An 18714-nucleotide genomic window follows, 5' to 3' on the forward strand; every position below is an offset into this window, starting at 1 on the left:
TGAGAGTTTTAAGACAAACATTGAATTTTATTTATATTTGTTGTAAGACTTACGGAAATAGAAATGCTATTATTCTTTGTTCAAATCTTGCAGTTCGCTTATAAACTTACATCATACGGAAAAATTCGAGTAATGACTCATACGTCGTAGTAGAGTATTGGGAACTGACAAAAACAAAACCTTTGGTGTTTTATTATTTGGTATCCGTATACACAAAATATACAGTCCTTTGCTTAATTATTATAAAATTTTATTGTATAAAAATTGGATTTAATGTATAAGACGATGTCAATTGCATTAAAGATTGAATGACCTGACAAACTTTCATGGCTTCTTAATTATCAAGCCAAAGAACTTAGATATATTTATACTTATATTACACTTACACACATATATTTATACTTACTTCCACTTAACGCTTGTCTTCTGTGGGGTCGTGGTATTTCACAGGTCGGGCCGCCACATTCGTGCAACAGAATCACCATGTTGTTATTGCTGGCGTCTACCACCACCTTTTTCCTATTATTAGAAAAGAAGGTTTATTAGTGTCATCAGAGGAAATATTCTAACGAATGTGTGAATTGCCTATATAGAATAAATACAGAGAAAAAATAAAAAAACAGTCTTTTGTATATTTTATTCCACTTTGTATAAATAATAATCAAAATCGTTCCTTTAGTTTACAGTCTTGCATTGTGAGAAGACACTATCAAGCAGCTCACCTTGACCTTTAGTCAAAACTGCGGACACACAGCGTGACCTTTACTAGTCGCCATTTTGTTTCATTCGCCCGTTCTATTATATTAAATGCCCTTCACCAAAATATATTTTTAAAGACAAAGAATATTTTATTATTATTTGGAGAATGTAAACCACTAAGTTGGCTTTATACTATTTAAAGTTATTTACTTAATAGTGCAAGTGATGACTTGATGTGAAACCAGTTAGTGTAAAAAAATACTAGTCAGTTATTCAAAATTAATTTAAAGGTGATCAGTTTATCATCGTCTTCTTGTTATGGTTATGGCGATGTTTAAACAACATTGAATTTTTTATAAGCTTGTTGTAATTAATAAAATATTACAAGTTTCGATTTCTCGATCAGTTCAACTTGCTAGGGCTGTTATGCACATGTTTTCTCGGTAGGGAAATCGATATTATGGGGCAACAATTTATTAGAAATCGGCCCGTTGAAGTTGTCACTTATAAATTATAACAGCGGTGTTCAATTTTCACCGCAAATAACTTCTTTTATCTGCACGACAGTTTAACGTCCGTGATATAAATGAGGGGAGAGAGAGACGCTGTACTGGTAAATCAAAGCGGAAAATCTTGGCAGGTAGTGCTTAAGTAAATCACTACATTTACCACGACTATATTATTATGTCAAAAATGACTGCACCGTCGTTATCACATTGTGTCGATCTACATAATACTACACTCGATTATCTCAAAAAGAACTAAACGGATTTCTTCTTTTTTTATGTTTAATTTACAAGTAATTCACAAGTGAAGTACATATATTTCATTTAACCTTTCTCTAGTTTGGTATATAGCTGTTTGATATGTTTTAAATTTTCAGTCAACGGTAATAACTAAATAATACTCAACTCATACTCCTCATTGTCTTATTAATATCAGCTACTTGATTATCAATCGTGCAGGACTTGTTCTTGTTTTCATTGTGACCGCACAATATTAGTTTCGTTACGGATGATTAGAATCATATATGCCGTGGCATTGCGTGTGTAATTTATACTTCGGAGCCAATAGGGTGTAAAGCCACCAACGCTGCAAGCCTATAAATTACCAGCCAATTTTGTTCTGTTGCGTTCCGTCTAGTGACTCTAGTGCATTGCCCTTTTACGTTTCCTTGTCTATCCCTGTTCAAGTTGTTATGAATGCTTTGAGATTCAATTATTTTGTCAACAGCTTTATTTCAGATTCCACTATTAATATAATATCAAAAATTCCTTGCATAAAGTAAGCAATTATTAAAAGAACAATACATTGTTGATCGAAAGGAAGGGAACAGGAACAATGGAGAGTTACCGTGAAATTCCAACACTTGTATTAGAACATGTTATCATTGTGCAATATTTTCATAGTGAGTGACAGGGATGAGAATATGTTTTTATACAAGTATCTACAGTGAGAACGAACAGTCAACATACAATAATAAACGTGTGATTGGACGATAGAGAGTTGTCCGCGTCCAGTCCGTGCGGAACACAAAGCAAATCACTGTCATTTGTCATGCACGTCGCTCCTCGTAAAGTGTGAACCATTTTCACTGTGATTGTAACAATACCTCGGAACACAACAAGCTTTTTAAGAGAAGACTCGGTCGCCTCTCACCTACGCACAAATGTAGCGTAAATATCAAAGACACATTCTTCTAATTTACAATTATACTTTTGTCTAATTCCAGGATTTTTAAATCGCAACTTACTTGGCGAAATTTACTGGTAGTGCGATAAAAAAATAAACTACTATTTTATCTAATAGGTTTTATCCATAACACTTTATATCAACCACATTTGATGATCGTTCAGTTATTCAATAAATTATTTAAAAAAAAAAAACTGAAATATATGATCGAAATATTCATTCTAAAACATGTACTGATTTTTTATTACATACATGTAAATAATATTCATTTTGAAATTTTGTCTTTAATTCTACTTATGGAAACTTTTTTTTTCAAAAAAGGAAACTTTGCAAGGTGAATGTACCAATATAAGTTATAAAAACTTTTTTATTATTAAATAATATGTATTTCTAGAAATATAATGAATGATTAAAAGTATAAAACCTCCGTGAAGGTAAAACACTAAGACGTAAAACCTTCATTCAGTTCCCGCAGTATTTTAAATATAGTATTATCCTAAACTAGTTTTTGTCTAGAACTTTGTTTGCGCAGAATAAAAAAAAAGAGTGAACACGTGAGATACTTTCACATGTTCTATATGTCTGCCAAATATCAATAAGATGTGTTGGACCGTGTCGGATTTATCGAGTAAATATGCGAATCAAACATATCCCACGAGAACCGTACACATTTCCAGCATTGGAGGTAGCCTATATGTTTTTTCAGACGATGTTCTGTATCTGTGACAAATTTCATTCAGATCCGTTAAGCCGTTCTGGAAATACTTTCTAACATCCATCCATCTAAACATTTGTATTTATGATAAGTTAGATTACATAGATTAATCAAACTTAACATTTTGTAAGCATCGATACTTGAAATACAAAAATGTTTATTCTTTATAAAAAGCAACTGAGTCAATAATTTCCAAAAAAATATGACAATGAGAGATACTTAGAATAGATTAACCAAATATTTTGGGCTAAACATTAAAATTTCGCATGCGAGGTAATAATTCTTACCGTAATCTAAAACGTATCAGTGGGCTGACGGCTGACGGTACTAGTGTGTATGTAATCCGTCGAAAGGCTGTGGGAAAATGGAAACGACTGCGTGATACCATTATCTTGTTCTTTTGTAAATATATCTAGTCTGTAGTAGTGATTCTCAAACCCATGTTAAATTTTTAGTATATAATAGCAAGAGACAAAAAATTCTAGAAGTTAAAACTTGAGGTCGAGCTGAAGAAGGCATCACCAATTCCAGTTTTGTTTCTATCTTATCTGCTACCAATTTTAATTGCAATTTTCTTAATCTGTCATCATAAGACCTGCTTTTTACTGTGAAAATGTTGAACCTAGTTTAAGTTCCTACTAGCCAAGAATAATAAAGCAACGAACTTACAGTTTGGAAACCTCTGATTATCTTAAAAAAATGTAATAATTACCACGTCACAGTTTTCGACAACAATAGTCTACAACGGCGGTGTTTTTCAAACTTGATTAATTATATAGGTTTAATGAGTGTTTTACGAAGAGCAATAGTTAGATGCTTTGTTCATAAAAATATTTGCATAGTTTAATTTGATTATATTTACGACTCAAATATTGCTTTTAAAAAGGTAGTGCCGTCATAATTTTTATTGCTTTATCTTTGAATAATTTCAGCTATTTTATTAATATTATCTACGATACCATATTTCTTTCATAATCAGACTGATCAAGGACTTTTATTTGTTCCAGTATTTACCAATATTACAAACGGACACTTAAAATACATAAAGCTCAACGACTGCATGGAAACCAAACGTCGACCCGACCACCGCTGTCTCAAACATGATTGACTGCAATTGATAGTCAGATATAAGGCCACAAGCAATTGACCATATTCTTGTACAGAGTTGTACATGGTACTAGTAATATGTCGATAGTTTTAGTCGAAACTCTACTTTACATAATCATCACCATCATCATCATCATCATCAGCCTTTATCTGCCCACTACAGGACATACGATTAACCGTAATTCGTTTCGCTTTTTGTGAAGCATTAAAATTTTTAGAGAGATCTGGTTAAAGAAGAAAACAAGTATGAAGTATAAGTCTGACGTAAAAATAAGGAAATTCTTTGTGGTAAAATTAGATGGAAGAGCTTGTTGGAGCTGACAAAGCAGTTTCCAAGCCAACCAAATTACACCGATTTTGTAGTAGTGCTCGTATTTTTTTAATTGTCATATTTATCCTTGTGGTTTAGCTTTTAATAGAAATTCTTATTATTTCTAAAGCCCTTAACACAGGTCCTGCATATGGGGAGATTTATATTTCTAGAATGCTTTTGACGTCAACACATAAATCGTGTGAATTTCTATTCTACCATTTGTCCGTAAACCGTTATATATATATCGGTTCTTTATCAAACACTTTTTTATTCTTAACACTGCAAATCATCCTAAAATAGTTATTTGCTAATTATTCATTCTAGGCGCATAGTGAAGAAATATTCATTCGTTTAAGTACTATGGATTTTCCAACTAGGTCTTGATAGATAGGTACCTACATAGATATAATTTTCTACCACTTATTTTCTATATCTTTTTCTATATTAAATACCTCAAGTTTTTCCAAAGACCTCATTCTAACAATAAAAATGTGCCTACGTGAAATAATGTTATAATAATGCTAGATCATCAATATAAAAATAAATTGGGCTCTGATGTTTGGTGTTGCAAGTTTTTATTTAAACTTAAAACTTGAAACAAATTAAATTCATTATAATTTCATTTTTTAGTGGTAGGTACAATAAGTAGTATGATCTGTTCAATAAATACTTATAATGTTATTTTTTTCGTCCCGTTTGAGGACTAACTTTCCGAAATGCCCTTAAAGCTATATGAAAGTCGTAGTAAGACATGTGATGATAAGAAAAGTATTCAGGATTCTGGTAACACGAGCCTCCGAAACCGGTGCCGGCGCCTAGTGTCTGCAAACATCAACAAATTAGACTAAAGAAAAATTGTAACTGTCCTGTTTGGCATTGATTACATTATACTTTTACGGCGATAGATGGGATTTTCTATATTTGTTTTATATTGAGAAACGATATGCACTTATACGCATCGTTATCAAAACTTCAAAAAATACTTTTTGTGAACAATATGTTTCTTGTACCTCTCCGCAAGTCTCCCTGAAGACGCCAGTAGGTATGCCGTGTAGTGGCTCGAAATTCAGCGACACGTTGTTGGCCGGCAAATCATGGCCGTATTTTCGACTCTAAAATAAATTAATAAATAATAATTATCAACACAACTAAACTATATATTACTACGCTGTCTATCACCACTATCTTCCGTAGGTCGGAGAGGTATGTCAAGAAGAAGAGAAGACTCACATTGTAAAACGTGTTAAGTGCATAGGTTAAGGCATCACGAGACGAACTACCGTCCTTGATGTCTTTGTCACTTTCCTTAGTTGCATCGCATCCATCTGAACCGGTATCGCCTGTCTTAGATGAGCTGCTATATAACATTTTGGCGGTTTTTCTTTCTAACTGTTGTACTAATCCATTTAATTTAAAGAGCGACATTTTAAGAAATATTATTTTGTCGTTGCATTAGAAGCCTCATGTTTTCTTTGGTCTTGTTTTGTGCAATAGATTTTTCAGATCTTAAAAATTTTCATGTTTTTTGTTCACGACAATATATTTTTGTCATTAATAGTGTCAGATGTTCATTATGTTTTTAATTTTCAGAAGTGTCAAATTATATTCAGTGACTCACTGATCCATTGATATATATAGGATAGAATTGATAGGATTGGATAGGGCATTGCTGGGACATGACAGCTTTTCCTTCGTTCCGACTTATTATTTATTTATCAATACCTATTGTTAATTTTGGGATTAGAACAAAGTCCCACAAAACTATATAAATAATTTGACTAAAGGATCGAAAATAACATTAGAAAATTAAATTAAATTAAAAGAAAGATAAATTAAATAAAGTAAAGTTAAATTAAATTACATAATTAATTAAATAAGTAATTCAAAGGCGCTTGTGAGCTAGACAAAGTATCATTCTATAAACGAAGGTAGTATAATTTATGCTCATGACTTTAATTATATATTTGTTTAACAAAAATGTCCTTGTGATTACTGAAATCAAGTAAAACTAAGTTGATATATGATAGATCTATAAACAAATTGACAATAACATTCAATTTTAAGTGGATATTTATAAAAAGTATATTTATAAAAAGTAGGACTTATGTGACTTATTAACAAGATGTTGAATTCAAATATCGACATATCTTTTTGTCCCATTAGTACTTACTATAACTATATAGTACTGATGGGATACTAAACTAATATGAAGTCTCAACAGTTCTATAGAACTAGTTATACTACTGGGATGCACCCCATCCGATAAACGAAGTTGCTAATCGAAGTCAAAAATGTATGCAAGTGACAACTTACGATATGTCGCGTGCATGTCACGTATTTTTCGTATAGATTGAGAAATTTTGTGGTTTCTACTAGCAATAGCGTAAGCCGAATGTTACATTGTCCAGAGCCGAATCAAATCATCACCGCTACCAACCGCAAAGGTCAGCGTCAAAATGGCGAAAACCAAGTAAGCACAAAATATCAGGATTTATCGTCTGTCTATTTAAGAATGATTAGTTTGACAACCGATGCATATAAAGTATCGAATTGTAGGAATAATTTCGTATTGTAAACTTCATCGGTTCGATACCAAAATGCGATCAAAACTTGTTCAGTTTTTCCAGAGATCAGACAATATTGTATACAGAAAGCAGGAAATAGGACAGGCATTTTGTTGTGGTTGGTAGCCCATGTCCGGCGACCCTAATGTTTTATGTTCGTGCAATGATAATAATAAAATTTATTTCCAAACACAATTATTGATACGTGTTGTGTATGAGAGCATACTAGAGGTCTGCATTTGGCAGTGCTTAACTTGTGTAAGTGGTATTGAGTAGCAATGGGGAATAAAAGAAATTTACTCTTAATACATTTATTTCACGTAACGGCACTGTATATTGAGTACATAACGAAGCCGAGCGGACGTGGAGCGCCTTGCGACGTCCCCTCGCCGCGGCGGGTTAGCAGATCTTCGTACAACAGGTGTAGATGGTGATACAAGGGCAGCATGGCCCGCAGCCGCAGCCGCCGCAGCATCCACCGCAAGGTCCGCAACACCTGACAATAGACACAATTATTAGTTACACAGATTAGCCAAGACCGGTTGGTTATATGAGAACAAAAATATATATAACTAACAAAAACAGGTAAAAATAAATCAACTTACATTTTGAGAGTAGCAAAGGATATAAATAAACCAGATAATAAAATAGTATAAACGTCTGAGAAGACGGATAAGAACTGCTGATGAAAATTATTTTTTTGTCTTTTTATATATACGTTTTCCGCAGAGGATTTGATTGTGCACTGATGACTCTGACAAAATATTCCCTTTATATACCATTGGAGAAGATAAAAAGTATTCTTAATACAAAAGAAATTTACTTTTTTCAGAATAGTGATAGCTGCCAGAATTTTATAATTAGAGCGTTTAAAGGCACGCGGGTAAAAAAACGCTAGCGGGTAATAATCGCTGATATTAAGTCTAGTTCACACAGACATTTAAGATTATAAGCTAGCTTTTTCCCGCGACTTCGTCCGCGCGGAAATAAAAAAAAATGCAACTTAGTCTAACATAAATGAGAGGTAAGGCATAATGTGTTAACATGACATTCTAGACTCGCTGTTAGTCCTACAAATGAATTTTATACAGCCAAGAAAAACTAGCCATAGCCGTTGTGTCCTGACTTTTTATACTAAATAACTAGGACATGCGTTCCAATGTCACAAAGTCAATTTCTAATTTTTTTTATAGTTCCAGTTTTTTTTGTTACTGTCATAAAATTGACTAAAAATCTAAAGGGTTCTGTGATTTTATAAATAGAATTTTTAACTATCAAAATAAATCCAGATGGTCTATATCCGGATTTATTTTGATAATTAAAATTACTGAAGTATATTATTGGAATGACAACATAAATAAAAATTCGTAGTTTCTACTAAAAACATTACAAAATTCCAGTGTTCATGTGAATAAAAAATTTTCTTTTTGTTAATTAGTTATCATGAAGATAATACATTTAAATTAGATTTTGTTACAGAAAAAAAAATCAACCATGCCGTCTTGTAAACCTTTAAAAAGTTGCCAAAGTCGAGAATTGCGGGGAGGAATATTATATACGGATTGTTTTTGCTTACGAAGAAATGGACTACAATACGACTGTCGTAGAAGTGGATGTCAAACCTCGCCCTATTGTCAGATTCTACCAACTCCAATTTGTGGACCCGCTACCATGGCCTGTGCTAAACATATAGCTAATCCACATGCCGAAGCCCTAAGCTGTATTTGCAAAATGAGAGCTCATTAAAAAAACAAATACCATGCATTGAAATTTTCAATGTATATTAATATCTAAAAATAAATCTTACGGGCTCAAAAAACCTTTAAATGTATATCTGTTGATGAAAATTTATAAAATTAAACGCTTAGTGTATTTCTGTCCTATTGGTAATAATTACTGGCAGTTTAAATTGTTTTCAATTTTTCAAGATACAGGCATGAAAGAACGAGAAATAGAAAAAAGAATAGTACAAACAAAAGAACACTTCTTGCCAATAGAAATGATTTCTTCAACTTGAACACATGTATTTTTTATAAAATAAAAATTTAAAGTGTATCAAATATTTTCAAAATTTTAAAGTAAAATATAAAAATCTTTTTTACTAAAATACAAAAAAACTCGTCGTTTTAATCGCCTACGCACAATAAAAGTGAAAAATGTAAGATATCAGTTTTACTAGCGTAGAAAATTAGTTCAGCACAATTAGTTATGCATTATATATTTTTTTCTTTCAGGTGTTCTCCTTGTGGTCCTATGGTATGCTACAAATACGAGGACTGTGGTCCACCAGTAAGTAAATTTTTGTATTTCCTTGCACAACCGAGAAATGCTATGTATAATGTAAAAAACATGAGTTGTAACATTTTTGTTGTAATGTTCCTTTTGTCAGCATAATTTTTGTACTTGGTCTATTGTTAAGGGCTTCGTTGCGCTTTCTTGGCCGTTTTTGCTCATGATACGTAGGTAACTACTGCTTCTAGTACGGTGGCAAAATGTATTTTCTAAGGTTAAATCGTTTCTTTTCGTAACCAGTTATATCCCTTCATAGGAACGTAATGGATTTAGGCATTTCCACTTTGTACTATAGCACGGATGTTTAGGACGTTGCGATGTCTTGTTAGGTTCTAAAAATAAAATAAAAAGTTTTAAAAAAGCTTATAAAAATTCGAATGCGAATCCTATTTTCGGTATCCAGCGATTGTCTTGTTACTCTGTTGGTCCTTTCATTTTTGCGAAGTCAACCTGGCTAATTTTGATAAATGTAATTTTATTGAGGTTGTCTTTTACGTGGAAAAGAAAAAGTACAACACTCGTTTGTAAAAATATTTACTTATAAACGCCTGCGATTTTTGAAACCGAATAGTGGTAAACTATACATCGTATTATCTTTAGATCATGTCAGATGTTGCTCCTATTGGCGCCTTACTAAAGCCATGATGTATACGCAGCTGCAGTGCCTGCCGAGGTCTGCGTTCAAACGCAATGGACTGCAGGACCAGCAGTATTTCCAGCAGGGCACCATCCGCTATTTGTGCCGCGACGGACCGTGCTGCCCACGACCCTGCCCACCCTGCTGCCCGCCCTGCGTGCGCCGCCCCCCGCCCGGCAAGACCTACGTAACGCGCTTCAGCGACTTCGACCTCCTGTCGCAGTGGTAGTCGCTCGCCCGCTACCGGCCGATAACGGGTAATGATGCTTTGCAACAACGGCGCACGCGGCGGTCTCGCTTACACGTTCTATATGCATGGTATTGTTTTCAGAAAAAGAAGGCCAATAACGGTGCGGAAATCGAGGAGGGCGGCGAGGGAAAAACTGAGAAAGAAAACCAATTAAAGAGAATAAAAAGTCGAGAATTGAGAGGAGGCATTATGTACTATAGTTGCCACTGCATTAAACGCAATGGGCTGCAGCACGACTGCCGGCGCACGGGGTGCGGCGGCGAGCCGGCGTGTATGGTGCTACCGGACCCGCTGTGTGCGCCCAGCCAGTTGGCCCGCGCGCGTGGCTTGGCTGACCCAGCGCCTCTCGCCAAGCACTTGGCGGCCGTCTCTGGCAAGGCGGAGGACGGGGCTGCCCCTACGGGCAAGAGATTTATTGTTTGTGAACTAAAGAGTATCGCGCCAATGGAAACTGGTGGCGGCGCTAAGAGTTGTTGTCGTACGTATCATCAACATTACTGAATTCTTATAAGAACTTCTAACATATTAAACGATTGTAGAAATAAGGGCTCATATATTTAATAAGTAACATTTAATTCATTCGGCACAACTTTTTAAATTGGCGTTTTCCCAACAGGTTGTGCTAATGACGCTCAGGGTAAAAGTGGAGCGGCAGGCGGCAACGACCCGACGTCGGGGCCGCCTATTGTGGTGATGAAACTTTGTTAATTTATAACATGTCCTAAAATATTAAGAAAAAATGAAAAATAAAATATATGTGTTTAAATTGTTGCTTAATTTTCATCCCTTCAACACATTAAACCCTTAATCAGGCATAGTACGATTTATCGACAACCTAGGTAATTGGAGTTTTATAGTGATCATCTTTTTTCAACCTTCATTTGCTTACAAATATTTATATCACTTATGAAGCTAAACATTTTTTACTAAACAATTCATTTTGGGAATAATCATTATTAAAAGAAAGTGGTCATTATATGCCCTCTACGTGTCGTCCGGCGGTAGTATGATGGACACTGTTCCATTATACAAGAGATGATTTTGAAATAAAAATATAATTGTAAATTATTAGGTTTTTATAACAATAACACTACGTTTTTTTAAAAAAAAACATTCTTCTGGTAATTCTAGTTACTAGTTAAAAAAATGTGACCGCCACAGTTTTTGCAAAACAGGTTATTTATTGCCGCAATACCTAATTAAAAATAGGGATAATGGAAACAAATTATAAAACGACAGAGAGCTCCTTAACAGGCATAATATATAATACGACCACTTTTTTGTCTTAATTTTATTAAGAAACAGATCTTAGGTATATATTGTACAGGCAAAAATTAAGAACACGCCTTATTTAAAAATGTTTTAATGTCAGTGCACATGGGGCCTGATTAAGGGTTAAACTTAACCATTGATCGAATCAAGCTCGGTGTCGCTCTTGCCTCAATCCCCTCCAGAGCTGCCGTGTCCCAGCAGCTCACATCTTCACCCTCCGGAAATTCCCTTAGAATGTTTGTATCAATAACCATGACCAAGCTTGTGCGTGATGTAGAATAACAAGAATTTGCTGAAAGTCTTCTGTATGTATAAATACGGTTATCAGAAAATCCGGGGGACTGGGGACTATGCAGAAATGTACAGACTGTAGCGTAGTTAAAATTGGTCACCAGTACATAACCAGTGGGCCTAGCACAAATATTTGTGACAAGCTTCTTCGTAATGTCATTGTCTTTTATGTCAAAATTAGTATGATATTGATTTTTACCTCCTGTAACACAGGTCCCCACCTACCACAGGAGGCAGATTCCTAAGAAAATGTAAAATTTTGTGGATCAATAAATTTCTTTTTATTTCTTTTTTTTAATGGTCGGTGTCTGTTACCCGATTGGAGTCTACCAATAAACCATTCCTTATTACCATACCAGCATTAGGTTTCATTTTCTCGCGTCACGTAAGTGTATCGTTGATAATTGGTCTGGCTTAACCTAACCCGAGGATTGATAAAAAATGTACAACCGAGGCGAACGAAAAAAATCCGGTCTTCTAAAATGAACCGCCAAGTTTAGAGGCTTGGATTTCATTCACACCCCAACCACTTGTTGGGTTGTACTTGTAAAATACTGAACCCTCATTCGCACGGGTGCTTTTTTATCGCGTGTTAAAAAGAATTCAAATGGAATATAGAACCAATGCATTTCTATGTATCTGTTCATACGTCAGCACTTTTATAACGCGACGCATTTTTATCGCATAGTACTGCAGTTCGAGCGATCGGAACAAGAGTTTGAGGCGTTTGTCGCTCGAGAGTCGCCAACGCCAAGCTTTCACGCGACGATAAAATAGCGTCCGTGCGAATGAGCTTTCAGCGATTTAGCCGACTGATCTATATAAAGAGATTTTTATAGAGGTCAGTGAGCTAGCCACTTTGGTTTTATAGAATAAATAAGTGCAGAAAGTTTACGATAACCTAAATTCTATGAAACATAATTTTACGTAAAGTTCATAGCTCATCTGCCGTCCAGTCAGAATCAGACACGAGGGGCTTCCACAAGTGACGCACTCTTGGATCCCTCCTCTTTTGCCTACTGAGCAAAATAAACATCGATATGTTATGAGGAAGCAAGTTAACCTTGTTACTACTAGTGTTACTACTGGTACTCTGTTGTAGAGAACCCTTACAATCACAACAAGTTCATTTCAATAACAACGTCGTAACTTTAAAAATGGAATACAGTAATGTTATATTTCTGTAAATAGACGGCATAAATATGAGCGAATAATAAAAAGACAAATCATTAGTTTGGCAGATTTCAAATGAGAAAATTGTAAAAATAAGAAAATTTATTCATTGAAAATCTTCAAAAATAATCATCATAGTTTTAAAATTACAAACTTTTCACCATTTTCACCATGTGTAGTCCGGTATTAGATTTGCCACGTTATAAGGAACCGCCACAATATATACCTTGCATTCCCGTTAAGGTAACAAATATTGTTTATCTAATAAATGTAGTAATACTTGCTGGTAGTAATGGTAGTAATCGTTAATATTTAACCACCACAAACATCAGTCGCTTGCCATTTTTATGGAATGGATTCAGGTTATTCGCGTCTACCATTCAAGCGAACTTTTCGGCCATTCATCCTAGGACCGTTCAGTTTTAAGTTAAGTCTTTCTGACATCTAAATATCCCTCTCATTTGAAGGGCCCTCCTTGTCTACCATGCGGCATAGATCCAGTTACATTGCGACGTCCACTGATTGTAAACGACAGCACCTTCGACTATAGACCCACCAGTTGGCCAGGCATGGTACTTAATAATCAAGACAAAAAAGTGCGGTACCAACTCATTAATTACGATCGGCCGGTATGTATACTAAAAATACTACAGTAAATTAGATGTCGTTTCAGTTACTTGTCTTAGTTATTTGGTATTACTGTTCTTTAGATTTCCAGCAAGAATATTTATTGTGCTCTGTTCTTGTGCATATCATTCCTTGGATAAGAAATCTTCTGCTTCATGTTCTACTTGAGATTGAGGAGAGTTGATCATTCTTATTATTTTCAGGTTAAGCCGCATTATCCTGCATGTTCGCCGGCATATGTATAAACACAAGTACAGTAAGTACTATTGCTATACAAATTCTACTATATTGGTTTTGAGATATCTTACCGACTCATAACTTCGTGCGAGTCGCTGTGCAGAACACAATTTTTGGTGCGGTGGGATGCGGGTTAGGACAATGCACAACGCGCCGATTATTAACGCGCCGTGAACTTGGGCCGCAAGATATTTGAAAAAAACTATACCTCACTTGGAAACTCATAACCAGTCTTGATATCAAACTTTTTTCTATAAAGTCTTTAGACGTACTGTAGTTGTCAAATTTAATAGAAAAAACTTTTGACACTTGTGTGAATATAAGCATCAATCATAAAAATTAATTATTTTGGAAATATAAATTTACAAGTTCGTTCCCAATCAATTGCTGGTCATTAAATTAAAAATCAAAAACAAACAAAAATGTGCGATCGGATGAACGTTATCGGTCAATTACAAACAATTATGTCTGCAATACAGTAAGTGATTCTACTAATTTTATTAGATAGGTTGGTTATCTTATGTTCTCAACTTTAATGCAGGTACTATTGATAAATAAAACCATTGATACGATTGTACTAGCAAAATAATAGTTTAGGCGGGATTGTTGTCGAATGCTTTTATTGTATTTGTCTTCTTCCCCAAGTACTTCTTCAACTAGTGATCCAGTCTCTTCATCACTGCTTCTTGCGAGACGAAGTGACGGACGGAATCGGTCCGTGAATTTTTATAGAAGATAAATTGTAATTTCAGGGGCGGGTGTGGCGGTTGCCACGGCGGCTGTTGCCGACCTTGCGCAGCGCCCTGCTGTGGATCGACTGGCTCCCTCGTGACAGTTTACAGTCAAGTAGCACATATTCAGTGAACCGCGGATCAAGTTATTCTACTTTAGATACTCTACATGTAGTTCAAGCATTGAGCAAAGTTGACGTAACAATAAGAGTGAATGAATACTATGCAAACGTTGCATTCTCTACAAGAAGAATAAGGAAAGAAATGAAACGCGATGGGAAAGAAGTTAAAGCACAAAGCAGGACACTCGCCTTTGTCCCAGTCTCCTCCTCTACCGCTGTAATTTCAATCAATACAATTATTTAAACATTTCATTACTATCAACAGATGCAGTGCTAGCAGTGGGACAGCCACCGCGGCCTGTGGCAGCCTTCGACAAGGCCGTCATTGAAGTGGGCCATCACTGAGCAGCGAGTACTAATTTTTTGTCTGTTTGTGATCTGTGAAAATTCACTTGTGCAGTTTTATGTGATGTTTTTGTGGCTTGTAATCATTAAATATTTTAAACTTATGTTGTCTTTAATTATTTAACTAACATAAACCTAACCCAAAATGCTGGTTTACGTCATTCCAGTACAGTAACGCTGAAATCAGCACTGTCATACAAATGGTATAACGTAAATAAAGTTCCAAACAGTCCATGCCAGGCATGCCAGAACTACTGTCTTACTATACTGGCACAATCTTAAGAATGTATTTGGTAAAAAGAAAGTACTCGAAATAAAATTTGTGCAAGTTATTTTAAATCAAAAATAGGCATGTTTCCTGAAATTATATGATGCTGATATCATTTCTCTGTATATTTGAAGCTCTGTAAAAACCGATAAATCAGATATTTATAGGCGTCGGCTGTGGCTGCATTATTAATCTTATAGGAGAAATATTCCACTGACCAAAACGCCATCACGCCGATACAAATGTGAATAACTTTTTTCTTACAAGTAGGTACTTTTATTGACACAATTAGAAGCAATAAGTTTACATTTATAAAAACTAACCTTAACAGTTAGCAAAAAAAAAACCAAGAACTCAAACAGGAAAAAGCTACTTGAAGCAACTTACTCAGTTGATGCCAAGGGCATCGCTTATATTTTGTTTCACACGAGATTATTTCATCTGTTGTTTTATAAATCTAGACTTTCAGCAATCTAGATTCATAAAACAAAATTAAATAATAGTATTCAAGTAGGCTTCACGTCCTTAATATAATATAAGTACACGAGCGTACTTGTATCATTTGTTTTGAACAGTATCTTTACTAGTTTACTCATTTCTAAATTGTTAGTAGCAAACTGGATAAAATGGGAAGTTGCGGAATAACTAACGTACCAGCGGCGTGTCTGCCAATCGCAAATACCTGTGGGCCTCAGGGCCCTTATGTGTGTCAGAGTACAGTTCCTCCTGCGCAAAGATGCTATACCCTGAACCCATGCATCAACATCTACAGTTGCCACACGCAGATCATGTAACAGTAAGAGGAAATGAAGAAAGAATGCTTTGCCACAAAAATTGTAACTCCAATACATTTCAGTGATAATATAGAACTTATTTAACATTTTGAGTTTTATTCTCCTGCTTACCTGTGAGACATGTACATTATGAATAGGTAAGCGTAATTTCAAATAATTTATATAAAACCATTATGAATAGTTGTAGTATTTCTCTTCTGTCTGTAGAACTAAACTGTCAAGTAGTACAAATGATACGTAGTCTCTAGTAATTTAATGTTCTAGAATCCCGGTAGACATTTGTATTTAGGATGATTTACTTAATTATAATAAACATAAAAAAGCATCAAACAATTAAAAAGACGAATAGTCATTTTATTCAACAGTATCATTGCACGACACAGGAAACAGCACACAACTCGAAAACTATATCAGGCGACATTACCTCAATGGCACAGGCACTGAATAAGCACAGCCTGCCTGCTCGCCCTGGAAATTAAAAAAATAATTTTAAAAAATTTCTAAATTATATACAAGAAATAAATTAGTATTTGAAAATAAAATCATTTTGTCAGTCTCGGCGATGATACAAACCTGTTTGACGTAATTCGCCACCGAGTATCGGACATTGGGGTTTCGTCGTGTATAGCACTCTGCGGGAAGACCGGAGGGACGGCACTGAAACACGCTGTCATGTACGATAAGCGGTCGCCTTCGGTTCACCGGGTCCAGTTCACAAGTGGGGCAGCAGCTACGAGACACGGGCAAGCACGGGTACGGGCAGGGCGGGGCTCGGGGGCAAATCGGTCGTTGCTTTGGAATTATAGGCGACGGACATTGCGGATTGAAACAAGGTAACACCGGCTGGTAACAAGGCGTGGGCTCCGGACAAGGACGTACCTGAAAAATACATAATTGTATATTTTATGTTTCTTTTTTTTACTTATTTACGCAATAAAAGTAAATTTACTGGTGGTGGGTCACAGGGTTCCGGCGGAGGGCAGCAGGGCAGCACCGGCGGGCAACAGACCGGTCTCGGTGGCGGGTACGGAGGCGGCTCGCAGGACGGTACCCTGCGAGGCTTGCACAGCGGCAACTCCGGCACAATGGGTGCCACAATGTCGGGGAGTACGGGTGCGGGGCAGGGTCGGTACACCGGGCGACAGCGGCATGGCGGGCAGGGCGTGCAGCAGGCGGGCGGCGGGCACACCGCCTGGCAGCACGGCGGTGGCGGCGGGCACGAGTAGCGGCAGCATCCCGTGCCACAGGGGATGATGGCGGGGCACGTCGGACAGAAACAACATGATGAGCACATTACTTATTTATAAGAATGCAACAAGTGAAATTATCAAAATGTTATTGTAGATTCTAGATTTTCTTCCTTATTTTGCAATTTTTACTTGTAAATTTTCTTTAAATTATATCAAAAATATGTATTTTTAAAATTTTAATTATTTAACAAATATCAGATGACATAACGGAAATAATTTTTAATTTTTCGGTTTTATCAAAGAAGATTTTATGTCATTTTCTTTTAGTATACATGGCTAGTAAGAAACAAATTCAGCGAAAAAAATAAGAAGATATATCACTTTTTGACATTTTGATGATAAATTTGTAGTAAAAATATATTTCTTAAAAAAAATTGTAAAATTTAATAATAATGAGTGCACCATTTTACAGCCACGACCCATGCGTCTGTACTGGACGGCCGTGCGGCGCGTGCTACCCGTACACGACGAAGCCGTGCGTGGCGTCCTGCAACAACTTGAGCGCGTGCTCGACCTGTCCCGGCGGCGGTTGCTCGCCCTGCCCCGCGCCCGTGCGACCATGCCCCGAGCCCTGTCCGCCTACGCCCATCCTACCTTGTCTACAGCCCTGTCCACCCTGTGATAAGGTAATTCACAGCTTGTGTACCGACTGCTATTGCTAATACTTAATATACTATTTACGTCTTTTCGAAGTTCAAATCAGATTTTGAGAATGGTATTTACTCGTTAATTTAATTAAATTATTTCAGTAGCAAGCGACGAAGCTATGTATTGGTTTAAAATATTTCTATGACATATATAATATCGTTTTTACTCTTTCCAGCCGAGTACTTGTGTGAGGCCACCTTCCAGGCTGTGTGATTCGATTGCGATTCCGTGCTGCCGGCCCAACCGCTACAAGCCATGCCCTTGCTACTGCTGCACTGAGCCGGCCATCTGCTCGCCCAAGCGCTGTAGCTACCCCGGCGTACCTGTCTGCAATGGCTGCTGTGGCCCTTGCATGCCGGTTTGGTAGAATTACCCCGCTTCTACATTCCGCTTTTGTAGTCCCATAATTAACTTGTTACTTGTAATGCCATCAATGTTTCAATAAATAGTGTTTGCCAATCACTTGTTGAATTTTTATTTTCCACCTTAATTTACACACGTGGTCTGAGATTCGATCGAATCTTGCAATCTTTATTTTTTTCATATAGTAAGCGACCACGACAATCCCATAGACATCCGCAATTGTAGATGCTTTGCCTACCTGGAGGCCTACCATTCAACGGAGGTGAAGAAAAAGAATATTTCTCCTTACTAAATTAACCCATTAAAAACAAAAAATCCCATCCC

At 36.1% G+C, this 18714-nt stretch overlaps 4 protein-coding genes and 1 long non-coding RNA gene across 6 annotated transcripts; 3 read left to right on the forward strand and 2 right to left on the reverse strand.

Annotated features, from left to right (window-relative positions):
- Positions 1 to 5204: 5204 nt before the first annotated feature.
- On the reverse strand, positions 5205 to 6090 carry LOC106709042. The gene is made up of 3 exons (XM_014500689.2): positions 5757 to 6090; positions 5537 to 5638; positions 5205 to 5348 (listed from the first exon to the last, which is right to left on the reverse strand). Exons 1-3 carry the CDS (start codon positions 5949 to 5951, stop codon positions 5205 to 5207), a joined length of 441 nt encoding a protein of 146 aa, XP_014356175.1. The 5' UTR covers positions 5952 to 6090.
- Positions 6091 to 9130: 3040 nt separating this feature from the next.
- LOC106708958 lies at positions 9131 to 10977 on the forward strand. Its single transcript, XM_014500577.2, has 4 exons — positions 9131 to 9248; positions 9325 to 9379; positions 10351 to 10747; positions 10886 to 10977. Coding segments are annotated over exons 1-4 (546 nt in total). The 5' UTR covers positions 9131 to 9246.
- Positions 10978 to 13132: 2155 nt separating this feature from the next.
- Positions 13133 to 15069, forward strand: LOC106709041. 2 transcript variants are annotated; one of them, XR_001356925.2, is made up of 5 exons: positions 13133 to 13248; positions 13473 to 13634; positions 13836 to 13888; positions 14622 to 14771; positions 14988 to 15069. It is a non-coding gene; the product is annotated as an uncharacterized LOC106709041 (long non-coding RNA). The 2 variants fall into 2 exon arrangements; XR_001356924.2 differs by having other exon boundaries at positions 14622 to 14745.
- Positions 15070 to 16498: 1429 nt separating this feature from the next.
- Positions 16499 to 17447, reverse strand: LOC106709029 (DBF4-type zinc finger-containing protein 2 homolog). The gene is made up of 3 exons (XM_014500674.2): positions 17079 to 17447; positions 16703 to 17008; positions 16499 to 16597 (listed from the first exon to the last, which is right to left on the reverse strand). The coding sequence occupies exons 1-3, from the start codon at positions 17421 to 17423 to the stop codon at positions 16550 to 16552; spliced, it is 699 nt and encodes a 232-aa protein (XP_014356160.1). The 5' UTR covers positions 17424 to 17447; the 3' UTR covers positions 16499 to 16549.
- A 277-nt stretch (positions 17448 to 17724) lies between these two features.
- LOC106709030 (small proline-rich protein 2D) lies at positions 17725 to 18489 on the forward strand. Its single transcript, XM_014500675.2, has 2 exons — positions 17725 to 18005; positions 18203 to 18489. Exons 1-2 carry the CDS (start codon positions 17772 to 17774, stop codon positions 18392 to 18394), a joined length of 426 nt encoding a protein of 141 aa, XP_014356161.1. The 5' UTR covers positions 17725 to 17771; the 3' UTR covers positions 18395 to 18489.
- The last annotated feature ends 225 nt before the right edge of the window (positions 18490 to 18714 follow it).

This window comes from Papilio machaon, chromosome 2, assembly GCF_912999745.1.
Source record: "Papilio machaon chromosome 2, ilPapMach1.1, whole genome shotgun sequence".
NCBI lineage: Eukaryota > Metazoa > Arthropoda > Insecta > Lepidoptera > Papilionidae > Papilio > Papilio machaon.

What these genes read in the sequence shown, in the direction of transcription:
- LOC106709042 (XM_014500689.2), bottom strand. Translation starts at nt 5,951, where the DNA reads ATGTCGCTCTTTAAATTAAATGGATTAGTACAACAGTTAGAAAGAAAA. An exon ending in CACTTAACACGTTTTACAAT is followed by an intron (nt 5,639 to 5,756) that starts GTGAGTCTTCTC and finishes AATTTATTTTAG; the next exon opens with AGTCGAAAATACGGCCATGA. An exon ending in TCAGGGAGACTTGCGGAGAG is followed by an intron (nt 5,349 to 5,536) that starts GTACAAGAAACA and finishes TGATGTTTGCAG; the next exon opens with ACACTAGGCGCCGGCACCGG.
- LOC106708958 (XM_014500577.2), top strand. An exon ending in ACGAGGACTGTGGTCCACCA is followed by an intron (nt 9,380 to 10,350) that starts GTAAGTAAATTT and finishes TATTGTTTTCAG; the next exon opens with AAAAAGAAGGCCAATAACGG. An exon ending in CGGCGCTAAGAGTTGTTGTC is followed by an intron (nt 10,748 to 10,885) that starts GTACGTATCATC and finishes TTTTCCCAACAG; the next exon opens with GTTGTGCTAATGACGCTCAG.
- LOC106709029 (XM_014500674.2), bottom strand. Translation starts at nt 17,423, where the DNA reads ATGTGCTCATCATGTTGTTTCTGTCCGACGTGCCCCGCCATCATCCCC. An exon ending in AACCCTGTGACCCACCACCA is followed by an intron (nt 17,009 to 17,078) that starts GTAAATTTACTT and finishes TGTATTTTTCAG; the next exon opens with GTACGTCCTTGTCCGGAGCC. An exon ending in TGGCGAATTACGTCAAACAG is followed by an intron (nt 16,598 to 16,702) that starts GTTTGTATCATC and finishes TTTAATTTCCAG; the next exon opens with GGCGAGCAGGCAGGCTGTGC.
- LOC106709030 (XM_014500675.2), top strand. Translation starts at nt 17,772, where the DNA reads ATGAGTGCACCATTTTACAGCCACGACCCATGCGTCTGTACTGGACGG. An exon ending in CCTGTCCACCCTGTGATAAG is followed by an intron (nt 18,006 to 18,202) that starts GTAATTCACAGC and finishes TACTCTTTCCAG; the next exon opens with CCGAGTACTTGTGTGAGGCC.